We start from the raw sequence: 20,293 nt of genomic DNA on the forward strand, positions 1-20,293 counted from the left end.
CTGGCTTCCTAAGACCGTTTAAAAGCTGTTCATCTGTCATGGAGCAGACTACAGGTGTGTGTGGGCCTTACACACACTGTGATGTCTACTGCTTTCCACGGGTCTGTGTATGGTTCTGAGCTGCACGACAGGCTGGCACACTAAGAAAATTTGGCTTTATATGGATGATTAACCCTTTCATGCATGAATTATGAGAACCTTAATCAAATTTTTTTCCTGAGTGTTTTATTCCTCTTTAGGCATGAAAAAAACAATGCGACTGAAAATTTTCTTCTGAAAAATAAGTAAAAAATAATAAAAATAATAATAATGATAATAAAAATGAAAAAAAAATTCTTATGAGCATATTTTTCACGAAGTTGCAAAAATGTCCACCCAGCTGGACACCACACGTTTAATTTTTGACGCACAGAAACATGTATTTAATAATAATAATAATGGATTGGATTTATATAGCGCCTTTCTAGACACCCAAAGCGCTTTACATTATTGACCCATTATTCATTCACTCTCACATTCTCCCTCTGGTGGTGGTAAATTACATCTATAGCCACAGCTGCCCTGGGGCAGACTGACAGAAGCGTGGCTGCCATTTTGCGCCTGCGGCCCCTCTGACCACCACCAAACATTCATACACCAGTGTGGGTGGCACTGGAGGAAAAGAGGGTGAAGTGTCTTGCCCAAGGACACAACACACTATGACAGGGCGGGATTCAAACCGCCAACCCTTCGGTTATTGGACAACCCGCTCTACCAACTGAGCCACGACCGCCCGACTGATAAATTATGTGAAAACTATGGGGAGGGCTAGTGATTCTGGGGGTTTATGCTCAGGAGAGATCTACACAATGTTACCAATTCATGCCAGAAAAGATATGCAGTGTCTTAAAACTTTAATAAAGGTATGTGTAAAAAAATAAATAAATAAAAAACAAAACAAAACAAAGAAACAAAAAAGAACAACAAAATCCATGAATATATACGAGAGAACAGCTGTAGAATAGCTGTCCACTGGAGTGACCACTATGCATGAAAGGGTTAATCAAGATTTTTTTTCCTGAGTGTTTTTATTCATCTGTAGGCATGAAAAAAATAATGTGATTGAATTTTTTTTTTTTTTTATGAACCTATTTTTCATGGCACTACAAAAATGTCCACTCAGCTGAACACCATGCATTTAATTTTTGAAGCTCAGAAACATGTATTTACTGACATACTGCGTGAAAAGTATGAAATAAAAGCATTTTTAACCTCCTGAGACCCAGCAATGTATTTTTGTCCTTTGTAGGGGACAAAAGTTTAACACTTTTACTTAAAAAATGCTGTCCATTGCAACAGACTTTCCATTAAAAAAAAAAAAAAAAAAGATGAATAAAAATAATTTTTAAAAATGTACCTTAAAAAAAATTGTTGCATTATACAATTTCCAATCAAGACAATTTTTTAATGGAAAAAAGCTAAAAATGTCACTTTCCTGAGTCCGGAGGAGGTTAATGCTGCTAATCTGATGTTTTGTCACATTTGAACATACTATAATACTAGTTATTACTCTCTCAGATAATATGCAAAAAGAGAAAAAAAAAATGTGTTAAAAAAAACAAAAAAAACCCCAAAACTGTTAATTACAATCTAATAACAATTAACAATTGATTTAGATAAAAGAACAGGAAAGTTACAGTAATGGTATGAATGTCAATGTATTGGATGATGCATAAGTGTCCACTGTGTTGGCTGATATGGAACTAAAACAACAAAATCCATGAATATACAAGAGAACAGCTGTAGAATAATTGTCCACTGGAGTGACCACTATGCATGAAAGGGTTAATGAACATAGATTGGGGATGTCAAACATACGGCCCGCGGGCCAGAACAGAGCCGCCAAAATGTCCAATCGGGCCCATGAGATGAATCTGTCAAATACAAAAATGACACTGATAGACTGAAGAGTTTAACAGTCGAAGATGTCAAAATTGTTTAACCCTTTCATGCATGAATTATGAGAGCCTTAGTCAAGATATTTTTCCTGAGTGTTTTTATTCCTCTTCAGGCAAGAAAAAACAATGTGATCAAGTTTTTTTTTTTTTTTTTTTTTTAAGGAGTTACAAAAATGTCCACTCAGCCGGACACCATGCATTTAATTTTTGAAGCAAAGAAACATGTATTTAAAAGCTAATATCAGAAAGTGATCTGGAGTACTATGCAATAAAAAACATTTTTAATGCTGCTAATCAGATGTTTTCTCACATTTTAACATACTCTAATACTAGTTATTATTCACTTCATGGAGATAATATGCAAAAATAAACAAATAAATAAATAAAAAAAAACAAAAAAAAAAACCCTGTTAATTACAGTCTAATAACAATTAGCAATTGATTTACACTAAAACAGATCACTGCAGATCAGGTTTATCAAGAACAGCAAAGTTACAGTAATGCTATGAATTGCAGTGTATGATGCATAAGTGTCCACTGTGTTGGCTGATACGCAACAAAAACAACAAAACCCATGAATATACAAGAGAACAGCTGTAGAATGGCTGTCCACTGTAGTGACCACTATGCATGAAAGGGTTAAGTTCAGGAGCCACATACAGCCCAGTTAGATGTCAAGCAGGTCGGACCGGTGAAACCTATATTATAATAGCCAAGTGACCTCTGTGTGCGTGCGTGTATATGTCTGTTTTATAACTGAAAAACTGCACAGATCTAGCCTTTACCTCTTGCAGTACTTATGGATTTTGGGTCAAGGATCAGACTGGTGAAAACAGCTTATTGATACGACTAATACTTTTGGAGTTATTAGTTACCTCCGCCAAGGAGGTTATGTTTTTGCCAGGGTTTGTTTGTTTGTTTGTTTGTTTGTCCGTTAGCGTGCAACATAACTCAAAAAGTTATGGACAGATTTTGATGAAATTTTCAGGGTTTGTTGGAAATGGGATAAGGAAGAAATGATTAAATTTTGGTGGTGATCGGGGGTGGGGGGGCCCACGGGGGGGCCCATTTCCAACAAACCCTGAAAATTTCATCAAAATCTGTCCATAACTTTTTGAGTTATGTTGCACACTAACAGACAGACAAACAGACAGACAAACAAACAAACAAACAAACCCTGGCAAAAACATAACCTCCTTGGCGTGGGGGGGGCCCACAGGGGGGGCCACTGATCAGCCTTGGCGGAGGTCTGCGCTCTCCGAGTGCTTCTAGTTGTTTTTAAAATTACAATGGGCCTACAGGCGGCCAACAGACGAGTCCATTCACACCCACAAACGGGGGGAGCTGGATCCAGATCAACAGAACCACCGGGACGGGACATGAGAACCAGGTCTGGCTGTGATCACACGCTACAAGGTTGGCCTGGTTCTTACTGTGGCTCGGTTCCACTCCAACGGTCCCTGGTCAGACCCAGCCAGTTAACGTCCCCCTCTGGACTCCCCCCCCTCTGTAACACGGTGACAGATGGTTCTGTGCAGACTCAGATCAGGTGGACCAGAGTTCAGTGGATCCGGACACAGAATGACAGTGAGTTGCCGCAATAAACCGTCATGTTCAGTCCTGTGTAAATATCTATGGTCCAAATCGATGTCAATACAAAACACAATGAGGGCTATTCTATTTCTTCCTAATCTGTGTGTTACACCGGTAAACTTAGTCAACTCATCAAGTGATGTGACTGTGTTGAACTCATACAGTAATGATGTAAAGCCCTTTTTAGAGACATATATATATGTAAAGTAATTATGAATGCATTCTTTCCTCTTACTTTTGATGTCAATACAAAACACAGTGAGGACCATCTGTATTTTTCTTAATCTGTGTGTTACATCAGTAAACTTAGCTCTGCTCCCCATTTCATCAACTCTACTGCCTCTAGAACCCATGAATTCCCACAGGTCAACACGCTACTACTATCATATTCTAGAAATAACTCCAAAATGTTCTCTGTTTTAGAGTAAAAAAGTAATAAATGAAAATAGTTACATTTAGAAACAAACCTTTTACAAAAAATGCAAATGACCTGAACAAATATCAACAACCTGAAATGTCTTTAAAGAAAGAGGAATTTTTACTAAATGTTTAGTCCATTTGTAGATGTAAATATTTTCATAATGTAATTCTGTTTTCACTCTAAAGTATGATGAAGAGTTTGGAGTTGAAATTCTTAGTAGGTTATGATGTTATTATTTTACTGGTCTGGCCAGCTTCAGTTTAAATTGGGCTGTATGTGGCCTCTGATCTGGATGGTCTGAACACAAGAACGAAATAAAATAGTCTCAGTAACTCAGTTGTATCAGGCCATGCAAAGTGTTGTATCTGCTGAGATCTGGAGGTACATTTTACAGAAGAACATAGACGATGTGAAGGAAGTGAACTGAATATCACTGATGTTCACAGCTTTGAAAGAAAAAAAAAGCTGCATCTCATCTCTGCAGAGTCCCAGCTGTTCTGGACAATCCCTTACTTCAGCACTGACAGACTCCTGACAGGTTTCATAGTACCCAAAGAAAACTGCTGACAATGAGCAGTGAGGATTATACAGTAACTGGGACACGGATTTTGGAAAGTCACACTGCTGTCAAATACATTTTTTGAACAGTCGGAGCAGTACAAATAAACAGCTCCGTTTATCTTCATAATATGCTGGTTGCGTAAACCACACAGATCAAACCTGAGCATGTAAAACTGAAACTGCATATAAAGTATGTGTGAACTGACCCTACATGGTCACTAATTCTTCAGTTTGTCCAGTACAATATTGGATTTAACAACATGTGTTAACCTTGTTTTAAGGCATAGCCTATTGCTATGGAGGAGGGGTGGGGTGGGGTGGTAATACGAAGAAGGTTAAAGCCCCTTCTTTGTAGTTTGGTGCTAATAAAGCTTATGACAGCTTGCATTAGAGGCTGCCATTGTGACAGGCCATTAAAGTCATGTTAAATTACAACAAAATACTGTGGCACTCCTCGCCTTACACTAAAGACACACTGGGGGTCACCTCTGCAAGGCACACCCCATTACTCTCCAACAAACACGCACACGCACACACATACACGCAAGTTTACAACAAGACATGAAAAGACAAATTAGTCATTTGGGATGTGTTTATTTGTAACAGTAATACATGGTGGAATACTTAAATCAAGAGAACAAAAAAATCATCTAAAAACCCACTGTAGAATGTCATATTCATAAAGATAAAAATAATGTGTCAATTTACATTAAGAAACTGTTAGCTGAGGTAAAGTTAAAATAGGTCTAGAAATGTTATGTACTCAAACAGCAACTTTTCCCTTTTTATCCAGTTTCTTTGCTCATCTCCTGGTTGTCAATTTTTTTAGTTAATCAATGTCATAGTCCAAAAGAGCTCTCAAGGTGACATGGGGACTCTGGCCATAAAATAGGGAGTCATTGGCATCACAGTTGATGTAGTTGTAGCAGAGGATGCTGCAGTCCACACAGACACTGGGACTCAGCAGCAGTTTGGCACCGGACCAACAGACAGACAGATGGGCAGAGCATCACTGTATCTTAAAAACTATTTGGGGCTTATGGGATGGAGCTGAGGAGCAGACTGGGCTACAGTGACTGAAACCATGTTTACTGCCTGCAACGCATAGTTGTAAAACATGAATATAAATTTATGGCATAGAAAACAACAGCCTTCCAATAAACTGCAGAAGTTAATTTGGTTGGGACATAATAGAAAGTTTTAATGGCAGGACAAAAAAAGTGCAATGTTTGTAGCTGGAAGCAGAATTAGTCATGAGGCTAGAACAAAGATCTACAACATTTGAGCACAAAAAGAAAATATTCAGAGGAAAACAGGGCAAGAAAACAGTGTGAAATCTGGAAAAAGAAATCATATGTTGGTATTGCTTGGGTAACGTTAAGAGTTTGCATAACTGAAGCCTTCCTATTTTATGGCACAGAAGTCCAGTGGACAAAATGGTTGTTATTATTATTTACAAAATGAGTTTGGCAAACCAACTATCAGATGCCTTAAAGCCATGTAGACTCTATAACTCCTATAGAGCTGACCCCAGCGGCTTGATTGACTTATAAAATAAAAATTCAATTTTTCTTTTTTAATTGGTATTGTACAAAAGCTATAGAGAATGAACAGTTCAATCACAGAATCTGTTTGACTCGCAACACTTCCCTCTCAGAGTCCATTCCTCGGTATGTCTGGTCCTCTGGCCTCTGGATGAGTCTGTCTGCGAGGAGAGACATTTGGCAAATAACTCTGTGTGTGTGTGTGTGTGTGTTAGAGAAAGTGAGGGATGCCTGTTTTATGTTTGTGTGAGTGTGTGTCGGCTGACTGCTGTGTGTACAGTACGTGTGTATCGGGGTGTGTGTGCGTGTGTGTGTGTGTGTTTGTGTGTGAGTAGCTCCCAGAGAGTCTGTTTCTGCATAGTGATCCAGCAGACACTCACAAGAATGGGGAAAACACCCCAACCAACCAACCAACCAACCAACCAACTAACCAACCAACCAACTAACCCACCAATCAGAAGCAGTATTCTCGGTAACGGGCCATCCCTGATAGGCCCATTAGAGTCTGGCTCCTCGTGTGGGATCTCAATGCTACAGACGCAGATTCTGTCCATTGAAAACAAAAGATGATCGTTCTAATCCTGATAAGCGTGCATGTGTGTGGGCATGTTTGGAGACAGGGAGGCACTGCTTGATTCAGTCCCTCCTTGGCAGCACAGTCTCCGGCCAGAGGGACAAGTGGAGGCAGAGGGACGAGTGTGAGAGTGGACGGCAGAAGAAGTAGGGGAAGAGGGGCAGAGCAGGTTATATCTGTAAGGCTGGGTGTGATGAGTCGCCACAGGGAGAAGAGAGGAGAAGACAGCACAGTGCAGGGAGAACTGGATCTGTCTCAGTGATTGATATCCCTCCTGCCTGGAGTGAATGACCGAGAGGCCTCTGTCGTCTCAGGAGGAGAACAGACTGCAGAGAGGAGGTGGAGGAGCACAGGAGGAGGAGGACAGCAGAGGGAGTGTGGAGACTCCTCCTGGGAGGTTGTTAGCAGGAGGAGTGAAGGAGAAGGGCTTGGCCAGGCAGGAGCTGTGCCAGACAGAGGCACATGTAGACACACACACACACACACTCACGCACGTACGCACACACACTCACACATACACGCACATACAGAGGTGAAGGTTCTCTTCCTGTTCTCTCGGTGCTGGTCAGGTCTGTCTTCCTGTGGGTCTCTATTTCTTCCCTTTGTTGATCTGGGCGTAGAGAGGGTCCTTCCCCTTCTGTGTATGAAAGAGAAAAATATCAGCAATTTCACACAAGTCTCATCTGTTAAAAGCATGGGAATTCTCTTAAATGTCTGAGCTTGGCAGTTCTTCAGAGTAGTACACAAATAAAAGGGCGGACATTACGTTTTTGATCCTCTGTCCCAGCTGACAAACCTCTTTCACCATGTAACAAGCCCTGACACGTGAGATCAACTTGGCAGTTGAGCCAGTGTGATGTATCTGTGAACAGGACTGTGGGTAGAAATAGCCAGAGAGGCATTGTGACCTGTAAACTGCAAAATATAATCAGATACAGTAGGAGAATCCTGGGTGCTTATTATACTGTGTTTCACATACAATGCATTAGTATGTACTAAAAAGCAGGGGTTTATGGGTAGTAGAACACAGGACTACATCTGCACAGGCTTTCTCATTCCAATACCTCACATCAGCACCAGGTGGCAGTAGCACACAGCACTGACAGAGACAACCAATCATTTCTTCCCTCAACACATTCAGAGCTCTGACTGAAAAATTCAACCGTTGTACTTCTAATCTCTTTGTGTGTGTGTGTGAGTTATTGTGTGAGCGTGTCAATGTGCGTGCACAATGGGCACGGACTCTTCCACTCCAGGCTTCCTCCAGGACCAGTATGAATCAGAGGTATAAAGTAGCGCCTAGAAAGACCAGTTATGAGTCATCATGTCTGTATCTCTATCCATCGGAGCCAGGAGACAACAGTGGATGATGGAACACCCTGCAGTTAGAGCACCAAGCCTGCTGCAGTCACACACAATGGGCCTGTTATTATCGTACACATAATTAGAGCCAGCCACTCAATCTGCCATGCAGACAGCTTGATTGGAGCATACTGACTTGTCCTGTTATATTCGGGAAAACATCTCTTACTGGGTGTAGGAAGTGTGTTTTGAGTTTAAGGTCTATTAGCAGTTCCGACACTAGCTGCAGTACCTGATGCTCATTTCATCTGAAGGAACCTGACAGGAGTAAGTGAGCGGTGTTAAGTGACAAAAATGTTTGCTGACATGAGGAAAGGCATTGCATTATCCAAAGTCCAAAACTGAATATTTTGTGCTTTATTAAATTTTGTACATGAAGTTAAATTTAAAGGCAGTAAGAAACAATCCATGGTGATATACCCCAGAGTGGAGTGTAAACTTGATGGTTATCCTAGGATACTGTCTTACCGTGGTCTGTTTAGCTGCGTTCATCATCATATACATGGTACTGATGCATATTATTAAGAGTCAAACTGCACTCAGAATTACAATTCTTTACTCCCTCTCAGCACTGTTAATACGCCCTGCCTGAACTCATCTACACTAGCACTAACAGAGCAAAAACTGGGCTCATGTTTGAGAGGGGCCATTTAGCTGAGGTTTTGGGCTCTGGGATACAGAGCTGTAACTGTAGGGCCAGCCAAGGCCAGACAGTCAGCAGAAAGTAGCTGCCAGCAGCCCTGAGAGAGGTGACAAAGAGGCTGAGACAAGCAGTGACAGCAAGCACACACTGCTCAGACCCTGCACTGGAGCCACAGCCTGCTTGTGTCACCCTACATCATCCAACCAGTGCTGCCAAACGGGGGCATCAGCTCCATCAACCCCAGTGTGAACAAGGGAGGGACTGGGTGGAGGTATGAGCTGGTAAATCTCAAGTATTTGTGGACATTCATGTGCATGTGTGTGGTGAGCGGAGGGCCCTGGGCAGGGTGAGCAACGCGAGGTCGCTCAGTGAACCACGGAAGAGCATCACCGGGTACGAGGAGATTGCACCAGAATAAACAATTATGTTCCCACTAGCCTGAACACATGTCTGTCCACACCACACAGTGGGAGTGGGATGACGGGACAAGCAGACATGGTAGCAGCAAACACTCTGTCAAATACTCAGACACCCTTGGCTCTGGCATGAGCACAGGTGGCCACAGTATCGATCACAGGTGTGCTTGTCTAGGGAATAAATGGGCCTAATGAACAGTTGTTTGTGTGTGTGTGTGTGTGTGTGTGTGTGCGTGTGTGTGTGTGTGTGTGTGTGTGTGTGTGTGTGTGTATTTGGGAAGATGTCTAAAGTCGATGTGATTGAGCAAGTAAACACCATATGGGAGCAGCGCCACTGGACCGGGACCAAAGCAGTCCACCTACTACAGAGGAACAACTCTGAGCTTCTGGCCACAACACACAGTCAGTCTCCAGCCAGATTCAGCTCACAGTACTTTACAATCCGTCCTCCCACTCGAGGGCCGCATCCACCTGCTGCCCTGCAGCTTCAGACAGTCTGAATATGAGGACGCTGGCCAACAGGGGAGAGGGGCTGCTAAGCCAACCCTCCTCTTCTCCTGGAGTGGAGAAGGACTAGGAGGCTTCTTGGGTTTTAATTAATGCCAATTATGTAGGTGCACTCATTAATCTTGGCACCCCTGTATTAGCTGATGAAAACAAAACCATTCCATTTTTTCTGTGTGAGTGCCAGCAGCTATCATTAAGGAGCCACAGCCGGGAATTGTGTGGGTGAAGACACAGGGTAGTGAATGTGGGACCAAAATGGCTTTCTTTGTTGGTGTCTGTCTTCTTGTGAAGCCCATGGAGGTTGCATACATATTTTAATCATATTAATTAATATATATCAGAAGAGGAAAAACATACAGCATGCTATTATTCTGATGCTTGTCTTTATCGGGTTGATTCCTTACAATAATGCAAATGGTTATGATGCATGTTACATCACAAACATGCATAATGCATAAAATGACATGTTTATATTAAAAAAATCTGCATACTGCACACAACATTGGCCAATCCCTGAAGACATCCTGTTCACTGAAGTGCACAGTTTCTGATTGGCTGTCACACACAATTGGCTTCGGTAGTGAGATGTGGCTATTTAGGGAGCTGGGTGTGATTTAGGTAACACATCACAAAGACAGGACACAATGAGAGCACAGAGGACTATGACCAAAGTCAACATGCATGATGAAGATCATCACACACGGTGTCAAAAACTCACACATGTGATGGTATAGTAAGTAGATATTCGCAAAACCCCATTTCATGCTACAACAAGGAACAAAATAAAACACAAACTCACACTCATACATTACCACTCAAACAGGGTCAAAGACATGCCTTCCTTTGTGATAGAACACAAAGTAGAAATGAGGTACAGCCGTAAAAATGAGAGCACAGATGCAACAGAAAACCAGCAAAATACAGACACGATTAAAAAAGGATTCAGCACAGGCTGATGTAGGCGGAAGGTGAAACAGTCAACCAGAAGAACAGAGAGGAGGTGAGGGAGGAGGTGTAGTGGGTGGAGAGGAAATAATACCTACCCTGCCCTGCTGCTATCTAGCTCCCAGCCTCTGGACTGGCCTGGTCTGGGCTGGGCTCAGCTGTCTCACTGGGGCAGGGCGACCCAGAACCACACACCTAAAGATGGGGAAAAGGTGAAGAAAGGAGGAAAAGGTTCATGGAGGAGTGAAAGAGAAGGAAATAAGGGGGAGTGGAAAGTAGACAGTGAAGAATAAATCTGAAAGAAGTATTAGAGGATCAGTAAAGACTACAAGAGCAGACAAAACAGGAAGCAAAGAGAAAAAGTGTCAATATTCTGAAGGAGAAATAAGGACACCCTGAGCCCACACAGCCTGTCTTGTCTCACAAAAAACATTTGCAAAACCACACAAACATACTTAAACACACACACACATGCACGCACATACACACACACACACACACACACACACACACACACACGCACACACACAGACACACACAAGAGTACTCATTTACAGTGGTCTATTATGAAAGCCACAGTGGTGTTCGTTTTATCGATCGGCTGCTTTTTACCTAAAACACATTCGCTTTTTACACCTCACCCCACAGAGAGTAGGAGGCTTTTTTTTCCAGCTTTTGCCCCTTCTTTCTCTTTTTCTCTGTAACCTTTTCACCACACTCACTCACTCAGTGCCACCATCAGTGCGCATTTCTCTGGGTTGTGTAGAGCTTCTGTGTGTTATTCAGGCCTGGTGACATTTTCAGAAGTGTGAAAGTCCTCTATTTTTTTTCAATAATAGCTGGATTGGAGGCATAAAACTAATGTTTCACGCTTGGAGAGTGGAGGGCAAAAAGAAGAGGAGAAAGAGGCATGAAAAACACAAAAAACAAAGAGAAAAAGACAAATGATGGGGAAAGTACTAGAAAAGTCATGTTTCTTTGAAGGTCAGTCATTCTGCAAGGACTTTGGTCAAAGTCACAGGGAGTTTCTCCGTCCTTCCTAAGAAGCTCTCTTTGTCTTCACATCCTTCCTCAATTTCTGTCACTTTCTCTGTCAGACTGAGGTGCTGCATGTAAAATAAGTATTAATTGCCCCTGGAAGAAAAATTGGGGGACTATTTTCCCTTCATCTAACCACAGATGAGTCTGTCCATATAGAAGTAGTGATGTATGGAAGCTACCTTGCTGATATTAATAACAGCTTAATGATGACAATTCCACAAGCTAATTTAATGCTGTGTTGAGCACACACACACACACACACACACACACAAACACACACACACACAAAAAGAGCCACATACTTATGCAGGCGCACTCCAGCTCATGCTCACAAAGAAACACACACTGATGCACCGGCAAACACAAACTTGCACACCGAGGGACACAACAGCATCGGCCCCCTAATCAGCTAGAGTGATTACCTGGCCCGCCAACGCAGCTACAAAGGCTATTTATCAGCAGATCTCGACATGCTGCGCAGGTTATAGCAGCATAAGGAGTGAGTTATTAAAGACACACACTTGACTTCTTGCACATAGCTCTTCTACAATCACTACACACACTTACAGCATCCTCCTCTCCACTGCGACTAGGACTGCCCTCTGCTTCCCCAAACGAGTCGTCTGTGGGGGGATCTGTGGCGTCGGTGGGGGGGTCGCTGACATGGGAGGCTGATGACTTGGACGGAGAGCTCTGCCTGGGAGCTGGGGTGGGTGCTGCAGATAGAGGACATGTTGAGTCAAATGTTGCAACACACTGGAGGGTGATTTGAGAAAAATAAAGTCATGAACAGCATGAGGCCTTACGCGAGTTGGTGGATGGTGTTGTGGAGGTGACTGGTGTCAGATTCATTTGAGAAATGTCAAAGTCGTCACAGTCGTCCGTGTCCTGGGCAGTGCCCACACGGCTGAAGTAAGTGCTGAATGCCTCTGAGGTTCCTGCTAAGTTGGGCTGATCCACCTTCTTGGATGGCATGGCTGGAGGCTTTGCCAGCTGGAAATCCTAGAGAGACAGAGAAAATCTGGTCAGGTCGGTCCAGGTTAATACCAGAGACACCAACACATCGATACACTGAACTATATCTACATAAAAATGAAGATCATGTAACAGGTAAAAGGAAGAAAGTTTACTGAAAGATGTGCTGCACATGTCAGCTGAAGTTACCATTAGGGCTGTGACTACAGTGAAAGTTTAGTTGATGATTGTCATATAAATAGATAACTTTGTCTTTTCATGTCCGTTTCATGCCACTGTTACAGCATAAGTCTAACAACAGTTTCTTTAAACACCTAATGAATATCAAGGGCTATTTATTGGCTTTAAACAGTGGTACCCAAAGATGAAAATTCCTTTTAAGCTTTGTAAACAAAAATATCATAAGGCGCATTTGACATAAATATATCTCCATTTTCTCCATTCTCATATTCCTCGTATGGTTGCAGGGGTGGCAGAGCCTATCCCTAAGGGTACCTATGGGTGAAGACAGGGTAAACCCTGGAGATGTCACCAGTTCAACACAAGGATTTGATATAAATAACTTAAATATACAAAAAAATTACTGAGTAATGGCAGGCACGGATAAAAGTTAAGAGCCTTGAGATGAAGGGATGTCATTAAGTGACTGCAGTGGAAAATCATGTGGAAATAATGATGGATGTATGACATTTCTGTTTTATCCAGCCATTTTTATACAGTTGAATAGAGACAATTATCATGATTACACAAAATAACTGTAGTTAGTTCAAATAATTACAATTATATGAAAATGTAATGGGCCTTGCCACCCTGTTACATTCACCTCTGTCATGGAGGTATATAGACTTTGTTTTCAGTCCTGGACACCAGTCTAAAGGAAGTCCGCACCTGCTCCAGTTCTGCTATTTTGCTATAAACATGGATCTAGATTTAAATTAACTAGTAAAGATGCCAAGGTAAAGTTTTCCAAGAGAGAAAGTCTGTACCTCTGGCTGATATTTATCTTTCCACATTTTTTGTGCTACAGTCATCGTAGGATTTTTCTAAAAACAGCAGGGTTTTGAGGAACTCCCTGGAGATATCATAATTATGTACTGGTCAGAACTCATTAGCTCTCCACCTTGAACATCTCTTTGCCCATCTTCTTTGCTCGTTCCCCATGCTGCGGACTCGACGATGCCGAAGGGGAGGGAGCTGAGGCGCTGGCTCCTGCAGCTGAATGGCTTTCACCGGCTGGAGTCACAGTCGTGACAGGGGTGAGAGTCTGGAACATGGCAGCGGGCAGGGTGCCCACAGGTTGGGCAGGGAGGTAGGCTGTGGGTGGGAAAGCTCCGGCTGCCATGGCTGCCCACTGCTGCTGAGTGGCAGGGAAGATGTTGGCCTGGCCCCAGATGAGGGGCTGGCCACCTGGCAGCACCTGAGCCACCGGACCCAGAGGAGACTGGACACCAAAGGCCAGTGGTGTTTGGGCAGCAAACGCCTGCTGGGACCAGTGGCCTGGGGGTACTGCTCCCATCGTCACATAACCTGTGGTGAGACACAAAAGATGCTGATATTTCAAATAGGGCTGAAAACAACTCAACGAGTGATTAGAATATCCGCAGCATCACACAACAGTTTTTTCCGACACACATACACAATATAACCCATGAATCACCAGAGAGAGCTGCCCTACTTCTGCCTACAGTTAATGTGGTGTCTCTTAATGGTCATGGTGAACTATCATAATTACCTCCAGAATGAGGTAGAGTCATTATGTAAAGGCAGAGCTCGACAAACACTCATTAAAATCACTCAAATTCATCAGCACAAGCTTATTCTATTACACATTTGCAAGTCTCTGTTTTCCGGTCTCTAGTTGTTTTCAACAGCAGGGAAGACTGACATTTAACCTCTGCTGCCCTGCTACACTAACACATGCACACAGAGAGAGATGGAAACTACCTGATTATAGAGGAGGACGGGAAGGGGAAAGGAAAAGGTATACACAAATGTCTAATTCACGCAAGGCCTGTGCATACTAATGAGTCCTCACCATAATCTACACCTCAGTGTTTTATTACTTTGCTCTGACTCGGCCACAGGTAAATCAGCAACATCCAAGCTAACTATGCATTTCATATTCAACACACAACCAACACCACCTTTTCTCCTCCTTTCCCTCCCCTCATCTACATTTCAATTCTTTCCCGTCCCTCTATTTATTTCAGCTCCACCTTTTCTATTCCTCTCTTTCCACTCTTCTGGCTTCTCTGCCCTCTTGTTCTGTCTCTGAATCCTCTGACTCTCTCCTTCATCTCTTCTCTCGACTCTCTCCCCCGCTGTGTTTGTTTCCCTTCGCTTATAGCGGTGATGTATTTAAGCAGAAAATGAAAGGGTCCTACCTGAGGGCACAGACGCAGGATTGAAGGGAGCAAACAGTTCCGTGGGAGGCTGCAGGCCCTGTGTAGGGTCTAGGGTGTTGGCTGGAGAGGCGGGGGTCTACACAGGTTGTGAATGGAGGTTGAAACCAGAGGAGAGAATGATATGAGTGGAAATGCTGTCAGGTTTTAAAAATGGAAATCACAAACCATTTTTTAGGTGCAGTGTGTGATATTTAGAGGCATCAACCATCACCTCACTCTCTGGTGTAGTGGGTGATAACACTAAAGACCCTCCTTAGAACCAGTGTGTGGTTTGTTTGTTCTGTGCTTTTCGGTTAAGAGAAGAATTACTCGACTGATGTAGCTTCTTTCAGGGCTGATCATGTTTAGATGAGGCCAAAATTCAATATTTCATCAGTATTTATTACCAGTTTTCACACTGAGGTGAAGGGATTATAAATAGCATGTATTAATAAATTAATTAATGTACTTTTCTCATTTAAGTGTTGATATTACTTGATGTGGAAGTCGTCAGATAGTGCTGTGGACTTGAAACCACTGAGATGTGAATACAGACATCAGACATAAAATGTAAATTTTTAATGTATTAATCTTATCAGATATCAGGCAATACAGACAATCATAAAAATGTGAATTAATTGATCATCGTTGGAAATTAGTCAAACATGACAGACTACATGGAAGGAATCTGTTCATTCTACATTGTCCTTCCTCTTTTTAGAGATGTGTTAATGCTATCAAAATAAAATACAGTCGTGGAAAAAATTATTAGACCATCAAAGTCATCAAAAACATTGGTTACGCAATTTAGTACTAACTCCTGTGTGTATCATGTGACTAAAACAGACAGAAAACAAAACATGGAATGCCTAAAAGCACTGTTTTTGGCGGTACAATGCCATAGCTGTTGATGGAAGAACTAAAGTGATTTTGGTAATTATCAAGAAAACATGGAAAACGGATAGATATTAGCTCTGAAAATAAACTCTTATGAGCTATTTTTGTTGTTATCATTATATTTGTCCAAACAAATGTACCTTTAGTTGTACCAGGCATTAAAATGAACATGAAATTGAAGAAAACAAGGGTGGGCTAAACATTTTTTCAGTGACTGTATCTTTGTTTTCGTTTTTTTTCCTAAAATGGTTCATTTTCAATATTTTATTTTAACGATGAATAAAACATATGAATGAGATTTGCAAACCATTGAATTATGTTTCTATTTACATGCTACTTAACATCCCAACAGTTTTTGGTACTGGGGTTGTAGATCATCCCCTAAATCTTGCACACAGAAACTGTAACTGTATAAATATACTTACAAACATATGTATTCAGTTACTCACCGACGGAGAAGTGATGTCAGGAGGGGTGGACATGTCTCCAAAAATCTCTAACTGGTTGATATTCTGAGAATCATAGAGAGTACACACAAAGAGTCAGGTGCAGCTGAAACACCATTATACTGTATGCATGATCTAATTTGCTTCACATTCCAGTGCAACATGCATTTCACAGTGCATGCAACACAGCAGTAGTTTGGTATTTTCATGGTGCCTACCTGAGTACTGTGGCAGGAACACAGATGAGGAAACAGAGGGGTGAGGAGAGATGGGATAATGAGGTGAAATGATTGATTATGATGACATACCCACCAAGACTGATCACAATCTTTGTCATGTGTTCCATATAAAGATGCTTTTCACCAGCTGATCTAAAGACAGACTACCACACCCCCAGTATCATTATAGTACCAGTATCTTCCTCTGGACAAGTCATTAATGTTCCTCTCTTGTAGGAGATGTGCGATGTGCCTCAGAGGAAATAGCTATCAAAGACAGCAGCCCTTCTATTTGATCTGAATTTGTTCTGTATCATTCTGTTTCCTTTCAGACTCTCCCCATGATCCTTTTTCTCTTTAGTATCTCCCCTTTTTGCACATTAATACTATCTTAAAGCCAGTGGCAAGTGAAGGAAACTCTATTTTTAGTTGGTAAAGGAATTTAGGCCTTGAATACATGGTCAGAGATTTGCATAAATCATGGATGCAGATAATTTCTTTACAGATAATGAATGTTCTTAGAATATCTTCCCTCTCATAGGTCACCCGAAAGTTCTTTTTTTTCTCTATCAGAAAATGGATCTGTGCGCATGGTGTTTTACAGTAATAGGTCTGCATGGGTATGTGTAAGAGGGGATTGGAGACAGAAAGCTAAAATATGGACTATTGTTGCTGCAGAGTCTAGTGTTGCAGATAAAGATCAATATACCAGTGATAAGTTGGATATTCAAGATACGCAAAACGGTGCAGTTACCATCTACAAGGACTGATAGTGGGGTGTCTGTGGAATTAAATTCACATACTGAACAGAAAGAGCCACTTTTGTTAACTGAAAATACAATAAATTTTCTCAATGTGCTTACTGTGTTGTAGGGAGTACTTCGAGTCAATAATGCGGCGCTTTTGCAAATGCGCTTCAAACAGAAACCACCAGAAAAGGAAAATGCCACTGAAGCTTAAACAGTACAAGAAGTTGGACATTTATAGACTTTCTGTCCCCTTTCAGTTAAGTCACTCGACTCAATATTCTTTATGTGTTTAGTGGTCAGGTGCAGGTCAGGCTGCTGGGATTATCACAGTGTTATGAATGCTTTATTAATGTGCTGCGAGCACCTCATCTCTGCAGATGAGGTGACCGCTGCTGTCTGCTAACCTCGCCCCGTACCAGTTTTTTTGACAGACACCCTGACCTTTATGTCCACTACGTCCTTACAGGACCTCCGCTCAGTGCTACTGGAGTGTTTTTCTCTTGCCAAAACTACTCGTACTTTTTTTTCCTCATACACGTACACATGCAGGTGGAAACGCTGGGCTGGACTCACATTTATGGTGGTGGTACTTGGTTACTATGGCAACAGCAAGGTTGCATGTTTTATTCATAAATGATAGGGTCAGGAGTCTGGGTGACCCGCCGCTAAAGAAGTACAAAAATGGTGCAGTACAGATGAAGACAGGAGACAGGAAATCATCTGAGGATATGTCTAAAGAAGTAGTTTATAAGGGCTGATAGATAATCTTTAGGACAGCATGCTCCCTGTTCAGAAATAGTGAAAAATGTCTCAGCTATGAGTCAAAGAGTCCTGCGCTTTGCTGTATCCACATATATCACCTTACCTGAGTCACCATATCCAGGTCTAAGTCTATAAGATCTGCCACTGCCTGCTGTTGCTGTTGCTGCTGTTCAGTTTGTTCTTGTGGGAAGGCTTGTTCATGATAATGACGATGCTGATGTTGGTGGAGGTGGTGGTGATGGGGGGTGTTTGGATGTCCATTCTGCAATCATAACCCCAGTGTTAGATGGTAGATGGGATGAAAATGTACTCATGCAAACATATTAGTTTTTTCACAGTCAGAGAGGTTGTGAGGCGGTGAGACAGGAGGGAGCGAGGTGAAATGAAGCTTATTTAAGAGGGGTTTGTGATGATCTTCTTGGCGTATTACACACTCATACACACACACACACACATTCACAGAGCTATGCCCTTGTTGCCAGACTTGGAGACGAAGTGAAGCTTTTAAGAGGTTTAAAGTTCATCCCCACCTTTAGTCTAAACTTCAGCACTGAGCAGCGTTTAAACCTCCTTTGTGTTTCGGTAAAGCCTACCCCCTTATGACAGAACCCACAGTATAAGACAAACCATCAGGTATGCAGGAAGAGAAGCTGGATGTGGATTAACTAACATGCTGCATGTGAGAGCAACAGCATGGAGAACGGTAAATTACAACGAAACCTTGCTCATTGTCTGAGCTAGCTAGTTTTCAGCCCAAGTTACATTTGTGAATTACAATGAGGAACACGGTATAAATTCCCAGATAATACTGGCTATCAATAAATCCAATTATGCTGCTGAACTATGTAGTCCAGAAAACACATAAAAGAGTCATAACACTGTATTCTCTTGATATACTGTATGTTCCGCCAGCGCTTAACAAATCAGGCTGAACAAACAACATTGTTCAACACCAGCAGAATGATGATGATTTCTGCCAGACCTTTCTCCTGCACTGGCACTAAAACATTTAGTCACAACTGGACCTGCAAAGCAAGAGGAGTGTGTGCTTTACAACACGGCTGAGTGTATTCTTTTGTTTGGATGAAACAAATGAAATATGGTTATCATTAGCTAATATTGAAGAACTCTAATGTCTTGCCCGATATTATCAGATGTAGAAATATTCCTTGTTTTTCTACTGAGGCTTCTTTTCCCACAATTTTAGAAGAGGAATTCATTTGTCAGTATATATTTTACAAGCAACACACACTGAAATTGACCCTCTGCTTTTAACCCATCCCTAGCTGAACATACAGGAACACACCACACACTGCAGACTAGGAGTGTGTGGTGTTCAGCTAACAATTTCTTTGCCTGTCTGCGGAATTGAACCTGCAACCCTTCGATCACAAGCCACTTCTCCAGCCTCCTGAGCCACGGCCGCCCCCAGCTGATGGAACACACAGATCCGATCTGGATATTTTCTATATAGTTCAGAGAATATTATCTATATTCCTATACAGTTATACATATAATTACACTTCCATATTAAGTATAATTTTCCTGACAGTCAGATTAAGTATCAGAGGTTTCTTTCTAAATGTTGTGGTCTCCTGTTGCCCATTCCTGTCCTTTCTTCATTGTCTGTCCATCTTTTTCTCTTGCCCTGCCAATTATCCCTCTGTGCCCATTAGAGGCTCTCGCCCCTTCTTTGCCTGGTCCTTTATCTTTATCAGTGCAGCCGCCACCTATCTATTAGCCATCTCCAGGGAAACAGTAATTACCTGCGCACATGTGTTCTGCATACAATTAACGCGGCCCCTTTAATTAACACTACCTCACTGATCCCCTACCGTGTGACTGAGTCATTGGCACGCGACAAAATCAACACTGACATACAAACACACAAACACAGATATATAATTAAAATCAAAACTGCAAATGAACTTTTTCCTGTCATATTTTCTCATTCTTCCATATTTCTCACACATACTCAACACAACCCAAGCCATGGTACTAATCCAGTTTTTCAGCAGAGTTGGTGCGCTTGGTTGATCAGTGGTAATATGTTGACCTCTGCATGTGCACAAACAGGGGCGGCGAGGTGCCACTGTTGATTCAACAGACTTTTTCAGGCTTTACAGGGTCAAGGGCTTTTTAGATTGAAATGTGTGTGATGTTGTGTGTGCTTTATTGACCTACAGAGGTGACAGATAAGGTGACAGAGTAAACAAGAAGCGAGATTACTAGAGACGGGGGGTCACATTTCTGTCAGTCGTATCATTTCAGTTCAGGTGTAGTATGTACACACGGCAACGGTTTAGTCCAACGTTACT

At 42.0% G+C, this 20,293-nt stretch overlaps 1 protein-coding gene across 7 annotated transcripts in view; it reads right to left on the bottom strand.

Annotated features, from left to right (window-relative positions):
* Nucleotides 1–5,090: 5,090 nt before the first annotated feature.
* dab1a (DAB adaptor protein 1a) overlaps nucleotides 5,091–20,293 on the bottom strand; it is a 210,211-nt gene continuing 195,008 nt past the window's right edge. For 5 of the 7 annotated variants that reach the window (XM_030132440.1, XM_030132441.1, XM_030132444.1 and 2 more), the window contains 8 exons: nucleotides 18,079–18,237; nucleotides 16,250–16,312; nucleotides 14,904–15,000; nucleotides 13,640–14,046; nucleotides 12,351–12,546; nucleotides 12,112–12,260; nucleotides 10,602–10,698; nucleotides 5,091–7,267 (listed from right to left, as the gene is read on the bottom strand). In XM_030132440.1, coding sequence (XP_029988300.1) covers nucleotides 10,618–10,698; nucleotides 12,112–12,260; nucleotides 12,351–12,546; nucleotides 13,640–14,046; nucleotides 14,904–15,000; nucleotides 16,250–16,312; nucleotides 18,079–18,237 — 1,152 coding nt within the window. In that variant the 3' untranslated portion in view covers nucleotides 5,091–7,267; nucleotides 10,602–10,617. The remainder of the gene's footprint in view (nucleotides 7,268–10,601; nucleotides 10,699–12,111; nucleotides 12,261–12,350; nucleotides 12,547–13,639; nucleotides 14,047–14,903; nucleotides 15,001–16,249; nucleotides 16,313–18,078; nucleotides 18,238–20,293) is intronic. The other 2 variants (XM_030132445.1, XM_030132443.1) reach the window with 2 other exon arrangements.

Source organism: Sphaeramia orbicularis, chromosome 4, assembly GCF_902148855.1.
Source record: "Sphaeramia orbicularis chromosome 4, fSphaOr1.1, whole genome shotgun sequence".
In the NCBI taxonomy this organism is placed as follows: Eukaryota; Metazoa; Chordata; class Actinopteri; order Kurtiformes; family Apogonidae; genus Sphaeramia; species Sphaeramia orbicularis.